The following is a 16,177-nucleotide window of genomic DNA, read 5'->3' as shown; positions in this document are numbered from 1 at the left end:
TTGTTAGAGCATCACTGTATCATTTAGGACCCTCTGATACTAGATACGGACCTGGGCCGCTTGTTGTCTATAACACAGGATTAAAGGGAGGCTTTGTGTTTGGTTAAAGAGCTTTAACAGCGTACAGGACACCTTAGGGTGCTAATTGCAGGCAGTTTGAGTTGCTATGATGTACCTCAGTGTTTCAATTTGCAGTTTCACTAAATTGAAACACTGAGGTGTTGCTATACAAAGTTTATAGCAACTAGAAGGTAAAATGTAACAGAACCAGTGGATTTATTAATCATTCTAAATGTATTAGGTTTTCTAATTTCCATAGTAATCAGCTTTCATAATAATTTATTAATGTATCTGTGTTTGTCACAGCATAGTAAAAGCAGTATTTGGACGTAAATGTGTCCATTATTAAATAAATATCAGCTGTTGAAATAAAATTTAGGTGAAATAGTAAAATCCGACTGAACAGCCATTCGTCACATACAATATCATCATCAAACGTTATCTTGTCGTTTGCTTGTTCAAGATTTAAATCAACTCCTGTCGAGTGCCGAAGTCGAATAAATCTGACAAAATGTTCTCTTTCTTTCCACTTTATTTTCACTCCAGTCCCTGCCATGATCACATCCTACCCCAACACCACACTGGCCACGCAGGGCGAAGAGAAGAAGATGAGCTGCACAGCTCATGGTGAGAAACCCATCATGGTGCGCTGGGAGAAGGAGGAACGCATCATAAACCCCGAGACCAGCCGCTACGTGGTTTCTGTCAAGGAGGTGGGCGATGAAGTCATCTCCACCCTGCAGGTAGGAGGCTGTGCTCGGAAGTGTGCGGGCTTGAGACCCCGCGTTGAATTGGTGATTATTCTGAATAAAATGCCACAGCACATGGAAAGTGTGATGCTCCCAAACATACAGTAGAAAGACAGATGATGAACGCGGTTTATCATCCCAATCTGGGGGTCGGGATCCAGGATGGACACGGAGATGAAGCTGAAAGGAGATAAAGGGATAAGAAAAAACAATATTGTGTTTATCTTTTTCTTCTGTTATACTACAAAGGCTTAAAACATATACAGTGTATTTCCAGTACTCCACAGACCAACTTACAGTCCTCACCACAGTGGTACAAGTTTGATTCCAGTGAGCTCTCTTGGCTTCACAACTTTCCCAAAAAGTCAAGTCAAAAAAGACTACCAGGCTGAGTCAACAGCTCTAAAAAAAAATAAAAATAAAGAAAACTACTATGTTTTTTTAGCTTTAGTATCTGTAATGCACCAGTGGGCATCCACCAGAGTGTTTTTTCATCAGTTCATTGCTAACATCATATCCTCCTTGTGCATCCGCTAGATCATGCCCACAGTGAGGGAGGACTCTGGCTTCTTTTCCTGCCATGCCATCAACTCCTTCGGAGAAGACAGAGGAATCATACAGCTCACAGTACAAGGTACAGCTGCACCTAACCCAGTTTATCAAAGAAAATAATGCTGATTCTGAACAAATTCTTTCAACCCTACTTGCAAATTACGGCAGTTGCTATTACTCATTCAGTTTATTAATCCACTGTACCCTTCAGAGCCCCCAGACCCCCCAGAGGTGGAAATCAGAGAAGTGAAGGACAGGACCATTGCACTGCGCTGGACTATGGGTTTTGATGGCAACAGCCCCATCACAGGCTTTGATATTGAAAGCAAGAACAAGTCAGGTACAGGAAAAGTTATTTATATAGTATGATTTAGTTTACCACACTTGTCATGACATGTGGCACTGGTTAAAAACCTGAAAACCTGCGTGAATTATCCCCGCATTCACTTAGTCCCAGCAATCTAATTTAACACAGCCCGTTGTGATGCACTTAGCTGGATTTGACCTCTTCCCTGACTTCAGTAACCCCAATAAACATTGGCCTCTCCCCTCTCAGCCTCCTGGGATACTGCGCAGAAGACCAAAGATGTCTCACCTCAACTCAATCAGGCCACCATCATAGACCTGCACCCCTCCTCCACATACAACATCCGCATGTTCGCCAAGAACCTGATCGGCAAGAGCGAGGCCAGCAACGAGCTCACCATCACCACTGACGAAGCAGGTGAGTCTGAACCCAATCCACAAGCATGTAGCCTTCTGCGCAGACTTAAATAATGCATGCATGTTAACATCTCACACTGAAGTACATGAATAATGTACAGTTACAGTGACAAGAATGAATCTAATTTGTTGCTACGACATCAATCTGAGTAACAAAAACAGTGTAAAAGACAGACGTTAGTGTGAGCACTGAATGAAAGGCGAGATACAGAAAGAGGCCGACTCTGTCAGTTCATTAACTGCCCGGTGACATCAGCCCATTGGCTCTGTTGCATTATTGAACACATGCTGACCCCACGCTAAAAGCAGAACTTTTCAATTAGCGGCCTCAGTAGTAAATGTCACACTACGGTCAATAGACTGAGGTTGGACCTCTTTTGCAAATTACCACCCGCTCCCTTCATCTCCCCCCTCTCTAAAAGCCCTCGCTGAGCACTTCTCATCACCCTCAGCAGCCACCTAAAATATACCATCACATTTGTCCATGTGCTCCCCCACCCCCGCCCCCTGCTCTCTCCCTGAGACAGTTGTTGGGTATGTGCGAGTTTAAGAGATGCACCTGTTTCTCTGATCTCAGCTCCTGACGGACCACCGCAGGACGTGCAGCTGGAAGCCCTCTCCTCTCAGAGCATCCGAGTCTCGTGGAGGGTAAGTTACTCTGACTCAGTGTTTCCATGAAGACAAAAAATAATTCAAACCTCCAAAGTCAGCCTCTCCTCTCCTTCAGTGAGTCTTTGAATTAAGCTTCTAACCTGCTGCATACAGTCATGCTGTACTGGTCAGACGTCACCAGTATTGCTTTTTCTTCTCTGGTGGTTTAAATGTGGTGTTGTAAATGTGTCAGACTGTAGATAGACTATATCTAGCTACTCATTTCACACATGGGACCAAATTGCATAGAAACAAGTGTATCTTTACTTCATGCTTCCCTGGACGCTCCTGTATCATCTTGTAACAAGTGTTACTTAAAAATTAATAATGTCATTTATAATCAGGTGTACTGCGGATACATGCAATGAGCAAAAGTAAATCAGTCATTATTATTAGCTCAAATAACCCCTGTATCCGCCAGGCTCCCAAGAAGCACCTCCAGAATGGGGCCATCAGAGGCTACCAGGTGGGCTACAGGGAGTACAGCTCTGGTGGAAACTACCAGTTCAGTGTAATCAGTGTGGAGACTACGGGGGACAACGCGGAAAGCCTGGTGCTGGATAACCTGAAGAAGTTCACCCAGTATGGAGTTGTGGTTCAAGCCAGCAACAGCGCTGGGACAGGCCCATCATCCACAGAGGTGGCTGCCACCACGCTGGAGGACGGTAAGGAGAGGAGGCAGTCGAGGCTCTACACTGTTTATCGTTGCGAACACAGCTGCAGAGGAGACAGATAGTGTGGTGTAACGTTAGATACATTTTTGAGTATATATCACAACCTAGTGGAGATCAGCGGTTACTGCCGTTTGTCGTCGGCCCTCACAGAGGAATTGCATTCTTTGACATTTTGATTCAGGTGTAGACTAACTGATTACACCATATGGCGAGGAAATACATTAATGCTGAAGCTAATTTTGTTTTAAACACTATCTACTTTTTTTTAAAACATGCCAAGGCTTACCACTAGACCCCCTCAGTGCACTTTTTTTTTTTTTTTAACCATTTTCAGAACACTGCAGTAGGAGGTGTTTTTGAAGTTTGGAGTTTGTGGTGAACACTAATAGGGTTTTCTGAGAGTCGATTATTTCTACAGTTTGTTTCCCGGTTCTTCGCCCTCAGTTCCAAGCCGGCCTCCAGAGAACGTCCAGGCCACCGCCACATCTCCCGAGGTCATCTCTCTGTCCTGGCTGACTCCTCCAAAAGACGCTCTGAACGGCAACCTGCTGGGCTTCAGGGTCATCTACTGGGCCAACCTGCCCGACGGAGGTACACACTCTTACTGTACTTGTCTGTATTTGACATTACACAGGTAAACATGCCATGCTTCCCTGAAATCTGCATTCTGATGTTGAAATATTAAGTTTATGAATTAATCATTGCAGGTTGTGACCTCAAGCAAACTGTAATGTGTTGGTGTAATACACAAAAAAAGAAAATTCAATCTACTACATAGAATTTACTATATTTTAAAAGCAATGTAACCAATACTCACCCAAAATTATTTTCTAACCAGCATCACTGTTGTAATTGTCTCAACAGAAAACCATTGCAGACTCCCCAACCTACTTTATTTACCTTGTATTTCTAGTAGTTGTATATTGTAGATAACCAGGTGGAGTCATGGTAACCTCCATCACTGGCCAAAAGTCTGCATGTTCCCGTGGACGTCAGTCGGCACGTCTTGGCATTGTCACATGCCTGGTTTGTTTCAGCGGGATTGGTTGTGACAGCGTGATTACCTTTGGCCTCTGCACTGTCACATCACATTGGCCCGTCTCTGCAACACGAACGCTCCGGACCCGACAGCCAGGGCTAGTTTGCATAGTAACCGTCAGTGGCTGAATGTTCAAAGTTGAATTTAAATGTTATTAATTGCGCTGTTTGGCGTATATTGTGAGTAAATGTAACGGCTTAACACATCACGTACCTATTCCAAAAATATTCTGTCCGCACCACTCGGTCCTTTATAAGTGAAATCCATCTGTTTGGGAGAAGGCTGTCTCAGCAGCCAGCAGAGGGAGACGAAAGCCCTGTATAACAGCATTGGTGCAATTGGTATCAGAATCTAGTGCTGGAGTCAACTGCCTTGGTTTGTGTGGCTTTTTAGACAATAACAATCAGTGATATTCGTGGTTTTTATTATGTATTAATCCAGCTGCTATTTTCTTGGTTATTCAATATATATATTTCCACAAGCTACAGATTTTTTCTGTTGTAGTCCCAGAGCCAGTTATTAATATTATACAGTTAAAAGTAAATGTTTGCAAATGTTTCCTGGGAATAAAGTTTCACATAAGTAAATGGTAACTAAAATCTTGATTATTCTTCTCTACCAGGATGTTGAGTAAAACACAAAAACAAATGAGATTTTTGCATGTTAACAGCAAAACTAGATATCAAGACAAACATGGTTTGTCAGTGGAGATAGAGGAAAAGGGAGAAAGTAGAAGAAGGGATGTGCACAGAGAGCAGTGATACGGTTTAATTTATTAGTAATTCAGAAACAGCTGATGGTAGCAGGTTCTCGGTCAAGGCCCGCCGTGACAGCAGACCTTGGAGCCAGGGTTGTTCAAACTTTGGGATATGAAATCACACCCAAGGCTGTTCTGTGACATCCTTTGGCCTGACATTTATTTTTATGTAGGCAATCTTAAATATGATTTATTAGTCACGCCTTTGAACCACACAGGGCAGTCCTGTCGCCGTGTGTGGAATGGCGTATAAAATGTAAAGCACATTTCACATGTCATGGAAAGGCACATGAAGCTTTTTAAAGATGGTTAAGGTTAGGGCTAAGGCCAGATTACATAGTGTCAAATAACACTATCGTAGCTTGTGACCTCTTATGTTATTTATATGCTTTCAGGTGATACCAGCCTGACTTGGAGTGGATAAGGCTTCCGATTTTTGATTACTTATATTATAATTTATTTGCCTAATCTCGCCTATGTTTTCCGTCCATCAGAGCTTGGAGAGATCAGGAATGTGACGACCTCCAAGCCTTCTCTGGAGCTGGATGGACTGGAGAAATACACCAACTACAGCATCCAGGTGCTGGCCTTCACCAGGGCCGGAGACGGCGTTCGCAGCGAACAGATTTACACCCGCACCAAGGAGGACGGTAGGAGGATTGAGTCAATTCCCCAAATTAAAAGGCGCAAGGGCAAATGTCAGCTTGAACTCGTCAAGGCGAGCTTCTGTCACACGAGCTGTTTTATAGGCATGGTGAGATTAGCACTGAAGTGTAAGTTGGACTCGCACAGAGCCTCGAGGAATAACAATATCGCTCCTCTTTAATATTTTTCAGTATATTACTGTAGTAAAAATGTGACAGGATCTTAAATACAGTTATTAAGAAGAGAGCTGTAACTCTTGCATGTAGCAGAAAGGCCTGTAGAATATGTCATGCAGCCATCTGTTATCGCCCTGTACAATCAGTGTAAAAAGAGTAATGATTTAAACTTAATGTCGGAAATATAATTCAACTTGATCATCTTATCGTTTCAGTTCCTGGTCCTCCAGCCGGTGTGAAGGCGGCAGCTGCTTCCAACTCGGTGGTGTTTGTGTCCTGGCTTCCTCCTCTCAAAGTGAACGGCATTATCAGGAAATACACAGTTTTCTGCTCCAACCCACACCCCACGGTAAATCATCTAAAACACGGTAATACTGAGGTTTCTCTTTAAATATGACACCAGTCAAGAATTTCTTCTGATCAGTAAAGGATATGGCTTACACGATTGACTAAAATGAAAAGGTATAACTCACTGATTTTTTTTTTTTTTCGGACAGTGCTCTGAAGCACACATATTGTATATCAGGGTTAATTAATACTTGTTCATCACTGGTCTAGGCTTTTCGAGGTAGTTGTTGCAAATGAGAGCAGCACAGAACTCTTCAACATTAAGTCAGTGTGGAAAATGTTGAATGTCTTCCCTCCTCTAGGTGAGCAGTGAGTTTGAGGCAGCGCCCGATGTTTTCTTCTACCGCATCCCCAACCTGAGCAGGAACCGACAGTACAGTATCTGGGTGGTGGCCGTCACTGCCGCAGGCCGTGGAAACGCCAGTGAGATCATCACCGTCAAACCCATGGCTGAGGGTAGGTGAAGCTGCTCTGTGATATTCAGTGCTCAACAACACTGAGTCACTTTTGTGTCGCTGTAGTTTGGAGTATGACTTCAAAGCTTAGCCAGTGAAAGTTAAACTGCATCCCTTCTGGAGACCCGTGTGGTTGGGTAAAACGTATCTCTTGATAAGAAGACAAGTAGTGGATCATCGGCTGAATATAAATAACCCTGCATTTGGCCCTGTCAACACTTAACATGCTTGGTGAGAGCTGATAAGCTGATTGCATATACTGATAGACCCTGTTCTGTCTGGAGTCAAGACCCACAGCTCCTATCAGGACATTCACATCCTACCTTAGGTCCAGGTGATGGATGTGCTCTGCTTCCTGCTCCAGTGTCCACATAGAGAATAAAACACCATCGCACTGCAGCCCATGGATCTGTAGCCCTGACTCAGTGATTTACTGTTGTGGGATCAAGTGTGATCACTGATGTTAACCATGTGCTGCTGAAAAAATAACTGGTCCACATATAACACCAAAACACATTCATTTAAATGTTACACCCCCTCATCTGCTGACTAAGGATGTGTGTAATCCTGCAGCTCCAGCTCGGATCCTGACCTTCAACAGGACAGTGACAACCCCCTGGATGAGGGACATCGTGCTGCCTTGCAAAGCAGTGGGTGATCCATCTCCAACAATCAAGTGGCTGAAGGAGATGTGAGTACAGCACAAGTCCAAAAGCAGTAGGTGATAACAGATGCGAGTAATTATCCACGTGACTCACACACATGTAAACACATCTGTGTTTCAGCAACGGAACCCCAGCACCTGTAGTGATCGATAGCCGGCGTAGTGTCCACGGCAACGGCAGCCTCGTTATCCGCACAGTAAAAGCAGAGGATTCTGGTAACTACACTTGTGTGGCCAGTAACAGCTTTGGGTCGGACAAGATCGTTCTCAACCTGCAGGTTCAAGGTGAAAATTACAAAAGTTCTAATACGTTACATGTCTCCCATACATATGAGGCAAATGAGCTTTTCAGTTCTAGATGTATTTTGAATAATTTGAGAGCTTTGTCTGCTTTCTTTCCTCCAGTTCCACCCGACCAGCCTCGCCTCACAGTGACCAAGACAACCACCACTTCAATCACCCTCTCCTGGATCCCAGGAGACAACGGAGGCAGCTCCATAAGAGGTCAGACAAACCCACCATGTCTTTTTTTTCTTCAGTGTTTTCATTTATTTATTCATTTTTATTTGCTGAATGACATTCATTTTCCTCCTTGTGCTATTGTTAGGCTACATTCTGCAGTACTCAGAGGACAACAGTGAGCAGTGGGGTAATTTTGCCATCAGTCCCAGTGAGCGCTCCTATCGGCTGGAAAATCTCAAGTGTGGCACCTGGTACAAGTTCACCTTAACGGCACAGAATGCAGTGGGTCCAGGACGCATCAGTGAGATCATTGAAGCAAAGACCCATGGGAAAGGTATAAACAAATAAATTGTTCCTTTATGGCCTCAGTACAAAATTGCATTCTTAATTTAGGACAAATCTTTTATTAGTTATGCTATGATGCAACCTTACTCTAGACCTAAAACTCATCACCTCAGAGCACATGCTCTAAGTGGCCCTGGAAAGCCCAGATTGATATAATAAGTAAGCTTAGAAGGTTTTTTAATGCATTGTCTGTCTATTAGTATTTATGGTTTATATTTTTAAATGCTTTAATTCATTCTTGTTTCCTAAACACAGAACCTCAGTACTCTAAAGAACAGGAGCTCTTCACCAGCATCAATGCCACTCGGGTCAAGCTCAACCTGAACGGCTGGAACAACGGTGGATGCCCAATCACCTCGTTCACCCTGGAGTACCGGCCGGTAGAATCGCCCACATGGACCACGGCACAGCGCACTTCCCTCACCAAGAGCTACATCCTGTACGATTTGCAGGAGGCCACCTGGTACGAGCTGCAGATGAAGGTCTACAACAGCGCCGGATACGCTGAGAAGAGAGTCAAGTTCGCGACGCTGAGCTATGACGGCAGTGAGTTGACACAACCGCAGGAGACGCTACGTTTCCCGCTCTTTTCTTTACAAGGCACAGAGTCACTGAATTATTTGTGCTGAAACTACTATACCTATACCTGTATGAGTCACTCCAGCGGTAGCATAATGTGAACACTGACACTGACTGCTGAACAAGGAATCTATGAAAAGCTTAACCAAATATTCAGAGTCTGACTAACAGTAGTATGTTGGGTCAAGTCACTTGATACTGGCAGAGCTTGGGGCTCAGTGAGGTCAAGCCATCTTTGAGTAATTAAGCAATAAAAACTCCTTCCAAAGCCAGTGGCTGTACCTGGTTTATGTGAAGCTCTTGATGATATCTCCATCACAAGCCTGTTGTACACAAGCACATGTTAAATAAGCACCTCCGGCTCACATTGCTGTCACAATCACCTCTGAAGATCAGCCACTTCTTCACTTACACCCTGCAGCTGTTGGAGATATGATCAGGTCAAGCATAATTGAATATGGCATATTTGATTTCATTTGCTCTGAACATCATGTTGGCAAACTGGCTACCAAGTATTTCAGCATAAAGTCAAGTTGTGATATTAATGGTTTCAGTGGTCTTGTGGCTTCCAGCATGTCATAACCCACCCTAACATCACTGCACCTCTGCACAGGTACCATAGCCCCTTTGGTAAAGGCGCCCAATGTGAGCGAGGACAACTCCGGAGGGGGTGAAGGTTTGAAGATGATGGTCACAATTTCCGGCGTGTTGGTGGGCATCGTGGTGATCTTCATTGGGCTGCTGGTCCTGAGGAGGAGAAGGAGGGAGCAGAGGCTCAAGAGGCTCCGAGGTGAGACGAGAGAAGGCACAGAGATGTGTTTCATCACATACAGAGGCGTGTGTTCTCCTTGTTAAAATTATGACTTCTTTGTTTGTTTTCCAGATGCAAAAAGCTTGGCTGAGATGCTCATGAGGTAAGCGTGCAACACCTTCAGGAAGCTATTGTAAGTAAGTATGTAAGTAATTATGACAAGAGAGTCTGATGATGAATTCTCTTCTTGTTTTGTATTCTTCAGCAAAAACACACGTCCAGCTGAGCCAATTAACAAACAGCAACAAACGCTCCGCATGCATATCGACATCCCCAGAGCCCAGCTTCTCATCGAGGAGAGAGACACCATGGAGACTGTTGGTAAGCATGGTACTAGCACCGTCCTGCTGCTGTTGTGTACAGTAGGACATAAAGCAAATGTAATGTTGATGCTGTAGCGCTGAGCTTGGTTTTTTGCTGTCTCACAGACGACAGGTCCACTGTGTTACTGACCGACAACGACTTTGGGGAGACGCAGAAACAGAAGTCGTCCACGGTCACCCACACTGTCCACTACCAGTCGCTCTCCCAGGCCACCGGTCCTCTGGTGGATGTGTCTGATGCCAGACCAGGAACCAGTAAGTCCAGTACGGACCCTTTTTTGACTTCATCACTACATGTGGTTTTGTTTTCACAGCATTTTATTGTCGTGTGTTTTCCCTTTTCCCTTGCTGTGTTCTGCATTGCTTTGGAAATCGGAATCATTGTTATGTCCAATTAAAGCAGGAATGCTGCACCTTTTGTTTTGCCCTGCAATTCTATATAAAATCTACAAGCACAAAACGGGAGGCGTCGTTGCCCCTGCTGGCAACTGAAACTGAAAAGATGGCTGCGTGAAAGGGAGATGATGTGTTGTGTTTGCATCCCGTCATCTTGGAATTTGATGATCTCTGAACTAATCTGATAAAACTAATAAGCTACTGTTGACAGAAAATACAGAATACAGAAAAACAGTGACATGTAAATGTATAGATCCAGATCTGTTACATGTCTGACATGTCTGATTTCATGAGGTGGGAACAGGGTGTTCCTTGTTGTAGCATAGATCATGCAGTGTGCTGGTTTCAAGTCTTTAAGGTTGTCAGAGAGAGACACAAGCAAAAACTAAACCAAAACTTTTCTGTTAAGAGGGACACTATTCATTCTCCATTACCATACAGTGACACCCTTTCTATGACCTGCATAAATACCCTGAATTCTTCTGCTCATTCTCAGACCCTACAGCCCGTCGCACAGCCAAGGCTGGTCCAGCTGCTCGCAACCGATACGCCAGCCAGTGGACGCTGAACCGCCCCCACCCCCCTGTCTCCTCCCACACTCTCAGCACTGACTGGAGGCTGCCCACACCCAGAGTCGCAGGCTCGGTTGACAAAGAGAGTGACAGCTACAGCGTCAGCCCATCTCAGGACACAGGTAAATAAAAGAGAGCTGCTGTAAAATTCTGTAAAACGATGCAACACACTCCTTACACGACTCCTTAACAACAAATCCACTGTCTTAACTGTAATAAAGTTACATCCCGTTCATCAGCCATTAACCCGTGACACTAATCCCTCCACTAACTCCCAACCACATCCAGACCGCGCACGGAGCAGCATGGTGTCAACGGAGAGCGCCTCCTCCACCTACGAGGAGCTCGCCAGAGCCTACGAGCACGCCAAGATGGAGGAGCAGCTGCGCCACGCCAAGTTCACCATCACCGAATGCTTCATCTCTGACACCTCTTCGGAGCAGATGACAGCAGGCACCAACGACTACACTGACAGCCTGACCTCCAGCACGCCGTCTGAATCAGGCATCTGTCGCTTCACCGCTTCCCCTCCCAAGCCTCAGGACGTCAGCCGGGTCATGAACATGGCCGTGCCCAAGGCCCACAGACCGGGTGAGGCCACGCTGTCCAGAGACCGCACTCCTGTCTGCCTGGAAGCTGGAAGCTTGTTCGCCTTTTATCACTATCAGCTCCCTTCTGCTGCTTAATAACTAAAAATTAACTACTGGTCTAATACTGACACCTAATATTAACACCAACAGGGAATCCGAATGAACTGCTATAAAACTTATTCAGGTTGATGGCTGTGTCTTTGGTTCTGGATTAAAACTCAGTCTGAATGAAACCCAACAGGACACGCCAATGTATTAGTCAATTAATATGGTATTTTAAAACAGATTCATGAGATCTCATTACAAAGTAACTAAAAGTCAGTACTTTTTCATATGCTGTATGAAAAGGTATTTACTAGTCTTTTACTAATATGTATGACTGAAAATGAAAATAATTCACAGCTCCAGGTGCAGTGTTAGTGGGCAGAACCAAGGCTGCTGGATGTGCATAGAATTACTCTATATTGAATAACTGTAACTCTCAGATGAGAAGATTGAAGTCTTTGACGTGACAGTTTGTGTTAGATGGCATTTAATTTGCCACTTTAATGGGGAATCCAACGTTTGAAATCTAAAACTTGCACAGTGACTTCTGTCCAGGGAGGGTGGATGTCAGCTGTCTAAACACATTCACATGTAATATCCGTTCTATACTGTAATGCTAATTCTCTTTGCTTCTTCCAAAATGAGAGAGCACTCTTATTACAGATACGCTCCTCTAAAGTCAGCGAGAATCTGGATGAGAATGAACAGGATTATTGCTAGTGCTCGTGTTTTCTTGGACTAACTCTGGTGTGTGTGTGTCGTCCTGCAGGAGGCGAGCTGGTTCACCTTCCTCCCTACCTGCGCATGGACTTCCTGTTAAACCGAGGCATGACCTGCTCGGGGTCATCCAGGGGGACAGCTAGCGGGGAGAGAGCGGCCATGGGTCAGGCCTGTCTTGAGCCGCAGAAGAGCCGCTCACTGAAGCGGCCCTCTCGCATGGCGCCCCCGACACCCACAGAGGCCCCTCAGGCCAGCAGGGACCCAGCGGCCCAGTGGCAGCCTGGCTCTGCAGCCACACTCCCCCACAGAGAGGGCTCAGAGCTGGCCCAGGCCGCCAAGCTCAGCACCTCCCAGGAGTCCCTGCTGGACTCAAGAGGACATCTCAAACAGAGCAACAACCCCTACGCAAAGTCCTACACGCTGGTATAACAGCAGGGGCACATAGGGCGGGACTAGAACTCACTCTAACACTGGACTTAACACTCAAGTGCAGTAAACTGACTTTCACCACGCAGTTCTGTATATACGTCCCCTCCCTCCAAGGGCGGGGCCACTTTTACTAATCTCCTTTTATTTATTTTAGATTTTTTCTTTTACCTCTTGTTTGTATTTCTTTTTTTTTTGTTGGTTTGTTTCACTTGAGAAAAAAAAATAATTCACTCATCAGAAACGACTCCAGCCGGAGCTTTGCCAAACTAATTGAGTAACGAGGGAGCATTATTTATTCTTGTTAATTCTTTATGATTAATCAGTAATTATTAATTGTTAGTTGTCAGCTATTAATGATCATAAATTATTGATTACCAAATGATCTATCACCACCATTGCTACAATGTTTTCATAAGAACCCGGACATTTTTTTTTTTTTTTTAATTATTATTATTATTATTTTTATTTCTGGAGTGGAAGATGACGATTTGGAGTCATTTTTTTCCTATGGAATATCCTTCTGAAACACTGAATGAAACTTGGGAGAAATCTTGGAATGAAAGCAATTGACACCAGTCCAAACTTTTCAGCTGCTCTCAAATTGTTACTTTTTTTGAAGAAAAAAAAAAATCTATTTCCTATGGATGCATGGGGACTGACCAATTAAAAAGACAATGAGGATTACGATTGTGGCTGAACAGCCTAGTCGAGCATTTTGTCACACTATGAAATGATCCAATGTGAAGATTTATTATTCTTATTACTATAAATATATATATAAAAAAGAGAAATCACTTTTATTTGTGGATATTACAGGGAAGAATTGATTTGGTTAATAAAGTCCTTAGTCATGTTTGCACATATCTCGTTTTAATTAGGAAATTGAGTCTCTGTTGATCTTTCTCTGTGTCCCATGCTCTGATGGTGCAATATGAAAAAAAAAAAGATATGAAGTATATGAAAACTATTGCTCTATACTGTACTGTAATGATGAAAAATAACTATGTTGTGAGTATACTTACAGGGCCGGACGCACTCCAGCTTATGTATTCAGGTGTAGTTTACCACTGCTTGTTTGCCAGGGTGGTAAATGATGTTAGCTAGAACAGGGAGGGTTTAGAGAACTAATGGTTTGCACTTCACAACAGCCCCACTCAAGTGTGTCCAGATAGATCCCCCTACTCTCAGTGCACTAGTTAGAGTCTTCAGGGCTCTCACTCTCCTCAGTAGATTTACTGTTGCTGCATTGCAGTGATGCTCCTCTACAGGGAAAAAAAAAAAAAAAAAGAAAAGAAAAAAAAAACGTGAGACAATCCAGCAGAATCCCCCCCTTCAAACCAAACCTATAATGTCTACGGGAAATATCAGAAAAATATGTGGATATACGTAAGAAGCTGTTTTTTGTTCCTGTCTGCCCTGGCCCATTTCTGTTCTTTCTGTTTCTTTGAGTTAGCCTGAAGGGAGAAGAGTTTGATCCAAAATGCTGTGAGGTCATAATGTCAGTTTCTATGATTAGTTTCTATGATTAACTGTCTTCATTATGATTATACATTTTAACAACAACAACAACAAAAAAAACAAACAAAAAAAAAATGTCACTTTTTATTTTTAACATGAGTGTTCACCATGGTGGCACTGGAATAAAGAGAAACTAACACAAAGGTTCAAATTTGATTAATAAAATGGCTGTTCCCCAGAAGTGTCCCCGCGCAGGTTTGACATGAGTGACTGGAGGTGGGGTGGAGATGCAGCAGGCGTCCAGGGAGCAGGTGGGGGCATAAATCTCGGCAGAGGATGCAGAATCTTTTCTTTTTTGTCTCAGCTGTACAAGCGTTTGTACAACATTGTATTCCCTGTCTGCAGGTGACAGCATTGAGTTGTTTATTCTTCTCATCAGTGTCCAACCCAAACCTTTGCAGCAAAGTCCTCCCTATAAGGTTATAGAAAGCTGATGTCTTTTACTTAATACAGGAAATTAAAATTATCAAAAGAACAACCTTAATCTTACTGAAAACATCTAATGGTGATGCAGGTTCTATACTTGCCAGTGCATGTCGCAGTTCACCTAAAGCATAATGGTAACTATAAGGAATGAAGCTCTCAAACATCTCAAGCATGTAAGAGAATAAAATTGTTTCCCTTTCGACATAAACTCACAAGACCATGATGCCATGCAGTCAGAGACCTGCATCCTAACTGTAGACCATGAAGAGTAGTACAATGAATGAATGAGTGTGTATGTTGCTGAGACACGTCACAGACATGTCCCACATCCACCTGTCTCTACGTTGGCTCTGCTGACATCACGAGTCTGGCCCAAAGTGCCCGCTAGTGTGAAATACCGTCAATAACTGCCACCGGAGGAGGTCACACCTGATTAACGATGACATCCTGTCATCAGTGGAAATACTACTACACCACATGGCACAGCCCAGCACCGATGATCAACTGAATCATCACCTGACAGGAGACTGGTAGGAAAGAGTTAGAAAAAAAATCTGTTTAATCATTCAGGCTAAAACAAGTTGTGAATGGTAAATTGTGTATCTACACCACTTGCCATTTTATTAGGTACACCTAATTTCCTTAATTACCTGTTAATACAAACAGCTATTCAGCCAATCACATGGTTGCAATTCAATGCATTTAGGCATGAAGAGATGATCAAGACAACTTGCTGGAGTTCAAACCGAGCATCAGAATGGAGAAGAAAGAGGATTTAAGTGACTTTGAATGTGGTATGGTTGGTGGTGCCAGAAGGGCTGGTCTGAGTATTTTTGAGAAACTACTGTGATTTTCACACACAACCATCTCTAGGGTTTACAGAGAATGGTCTGAAAAGGAGAAAATATCCAGTGAGTAATCATTGTCGAAAATGCCTTGTTGATGTGAGAGGTCAGAGGAGAATGGGCAGAAAGGCAACAGTAACTTCAATAACCAGTAGTTACAACCAAGGAATGCAGAACACCATCTCTGAACGCACAACATGTCCAACCTTGAAGAAGATGGGCTACAGCAGCAGAAGACACACCAGGTGCCACTCCTGTCAGTGCAGAACAGGAAACTGAAACTACAGTTCACACAGGCTCAACGGAATTGGACAATAGAAGATTAGAAAAACGTTGTCTGGTCTGATGAGTCTTGATTTCAGCTGCGACATTCGATAGCAGGGTCAGAAATTTAAACAACATGAAAGCATGGATCCATCCTGCCTTGTATCAACGGTTCAGGCTGGTGGTGGTGGTGTAATGGTGTGGGGGATATTTTCTTGGCACACTTTGGGCCCCTTAGTACAAACTGAGCATGGTTTAAATGCCACAGGCTACCTGAGTATTGTTGCTGTCCATGTTCATCCCTTTATGACCACAGTTTACCCATCTTCTGACGGCTACTTCCAACAGGTTAAAGCACC

General features: G+C 43.8%; 1 protein-coding gene across 3 annotated transcripts in view; it reads left to right on the top strand.

Moving 5' to 3' along the window:
* The window catches only part of dscama (Down syndrome cell adhesion molecule a), a 76,018-nt gene extending 61,557 nt beyond the window's left edge, over positions 1-14,461 (top strand). Inside the window, exons 12-33 of one of the 3 annotated variants that reach the window (XM_047607438.1) lie at positions 607-803; positions 1,347-1,443; positions 1,573-1,701; positions 1,918-2,085; positions 2,662-2,732; positions 3,157-3,400; positions 3,854-4,000; positions 5,700-5,855; positions 6,242-6,375; positions 6,677-6,830; positions 7,403-7,520; positions 7,615-7,778; positions 7,899-7,997; positions 8,101-8,289; positions 8,556-8,846; positions 9,493-9,669; positions 9,763-9,793; positions 9,896-10,011; positions 10,119-10,268; positions 10,906-11,103; positions 11,270-11,572; positions 12,386-14,461. In XM_047607438.1, the coding sequence (XP_047463394.1) occupies positions 607-803; positions 1,347-1,443; positions 1,573-1,701; positions 1,918-2,085; positions 2,662-2,732; positions 3,157-3,400; positions 3,854-4,000; positions 5,700-5,855; positions 6,242-6,375; positions 6,677-6,830; positions 7,403-7,520; positions 7,615-7,778; positions 7,899-7,997; positions 8,101-8,289; positions 8,556-8,846; positions 9,493-9,669; positions 9,763-9,793; positions 9,896-10,011; positions 10,119-10,268; positions 10,906-11,103; positions 11,270-11,572; positions 12,386-12,765 (3,713 nt within the window). In that variant the 3' untranslated portion in view covers positions 12,766-14,461. Of the gene's footprint in view, positions 1-606; positions 804-1,346; positions 1,444-1,572; positions 1,702-1,917; positions 2,086-2,661; positions 2,733-3,156; positions 3,401-3,853; positions 4,001-5,699; positions 5,856-6,241; positions 6,376-6,676; positions 6,831-7,402; positions 7,521-7,614; positions 7,779-7,898; positions 7,998-8,100; positions 8,290-8,555; positions 8,847-9,492; positions 9,670-9,762; positions 9,794-9,895; positions 10,012-10,118; positions 10,278-10,905; positions 11,104-11,269; positions 11,573-12,385 lie in introns of all 3 variants that reach the window. The other 2 variants (XM_047607437.1, XM_047607440.1) reach the window with 2 other exon arrangements.
* The last annotated feature ends 1,716 nt before the right edge of the window (positions 14,462-16,177 follow it).

The sequence above is a fragment of the Mugil cephalus genome, chromosome 15 (genome assembly GCF_022458985.1).
Source record: "Mugil cephalus isolate CIBA_MC_2020 chromosome 15, CIBA_Mcephalus_1.1, whole genome shotgun sequence".
Lineage (NCBI taxonomy): Eukaryota > Metazoa > Chordata > Actinopteri > Mugiliformes > Mugilidae > Mugil > Mugil cephalus.
This window is presented reverse-complemented; position numbering and strand designations above follow the sequence as displayed.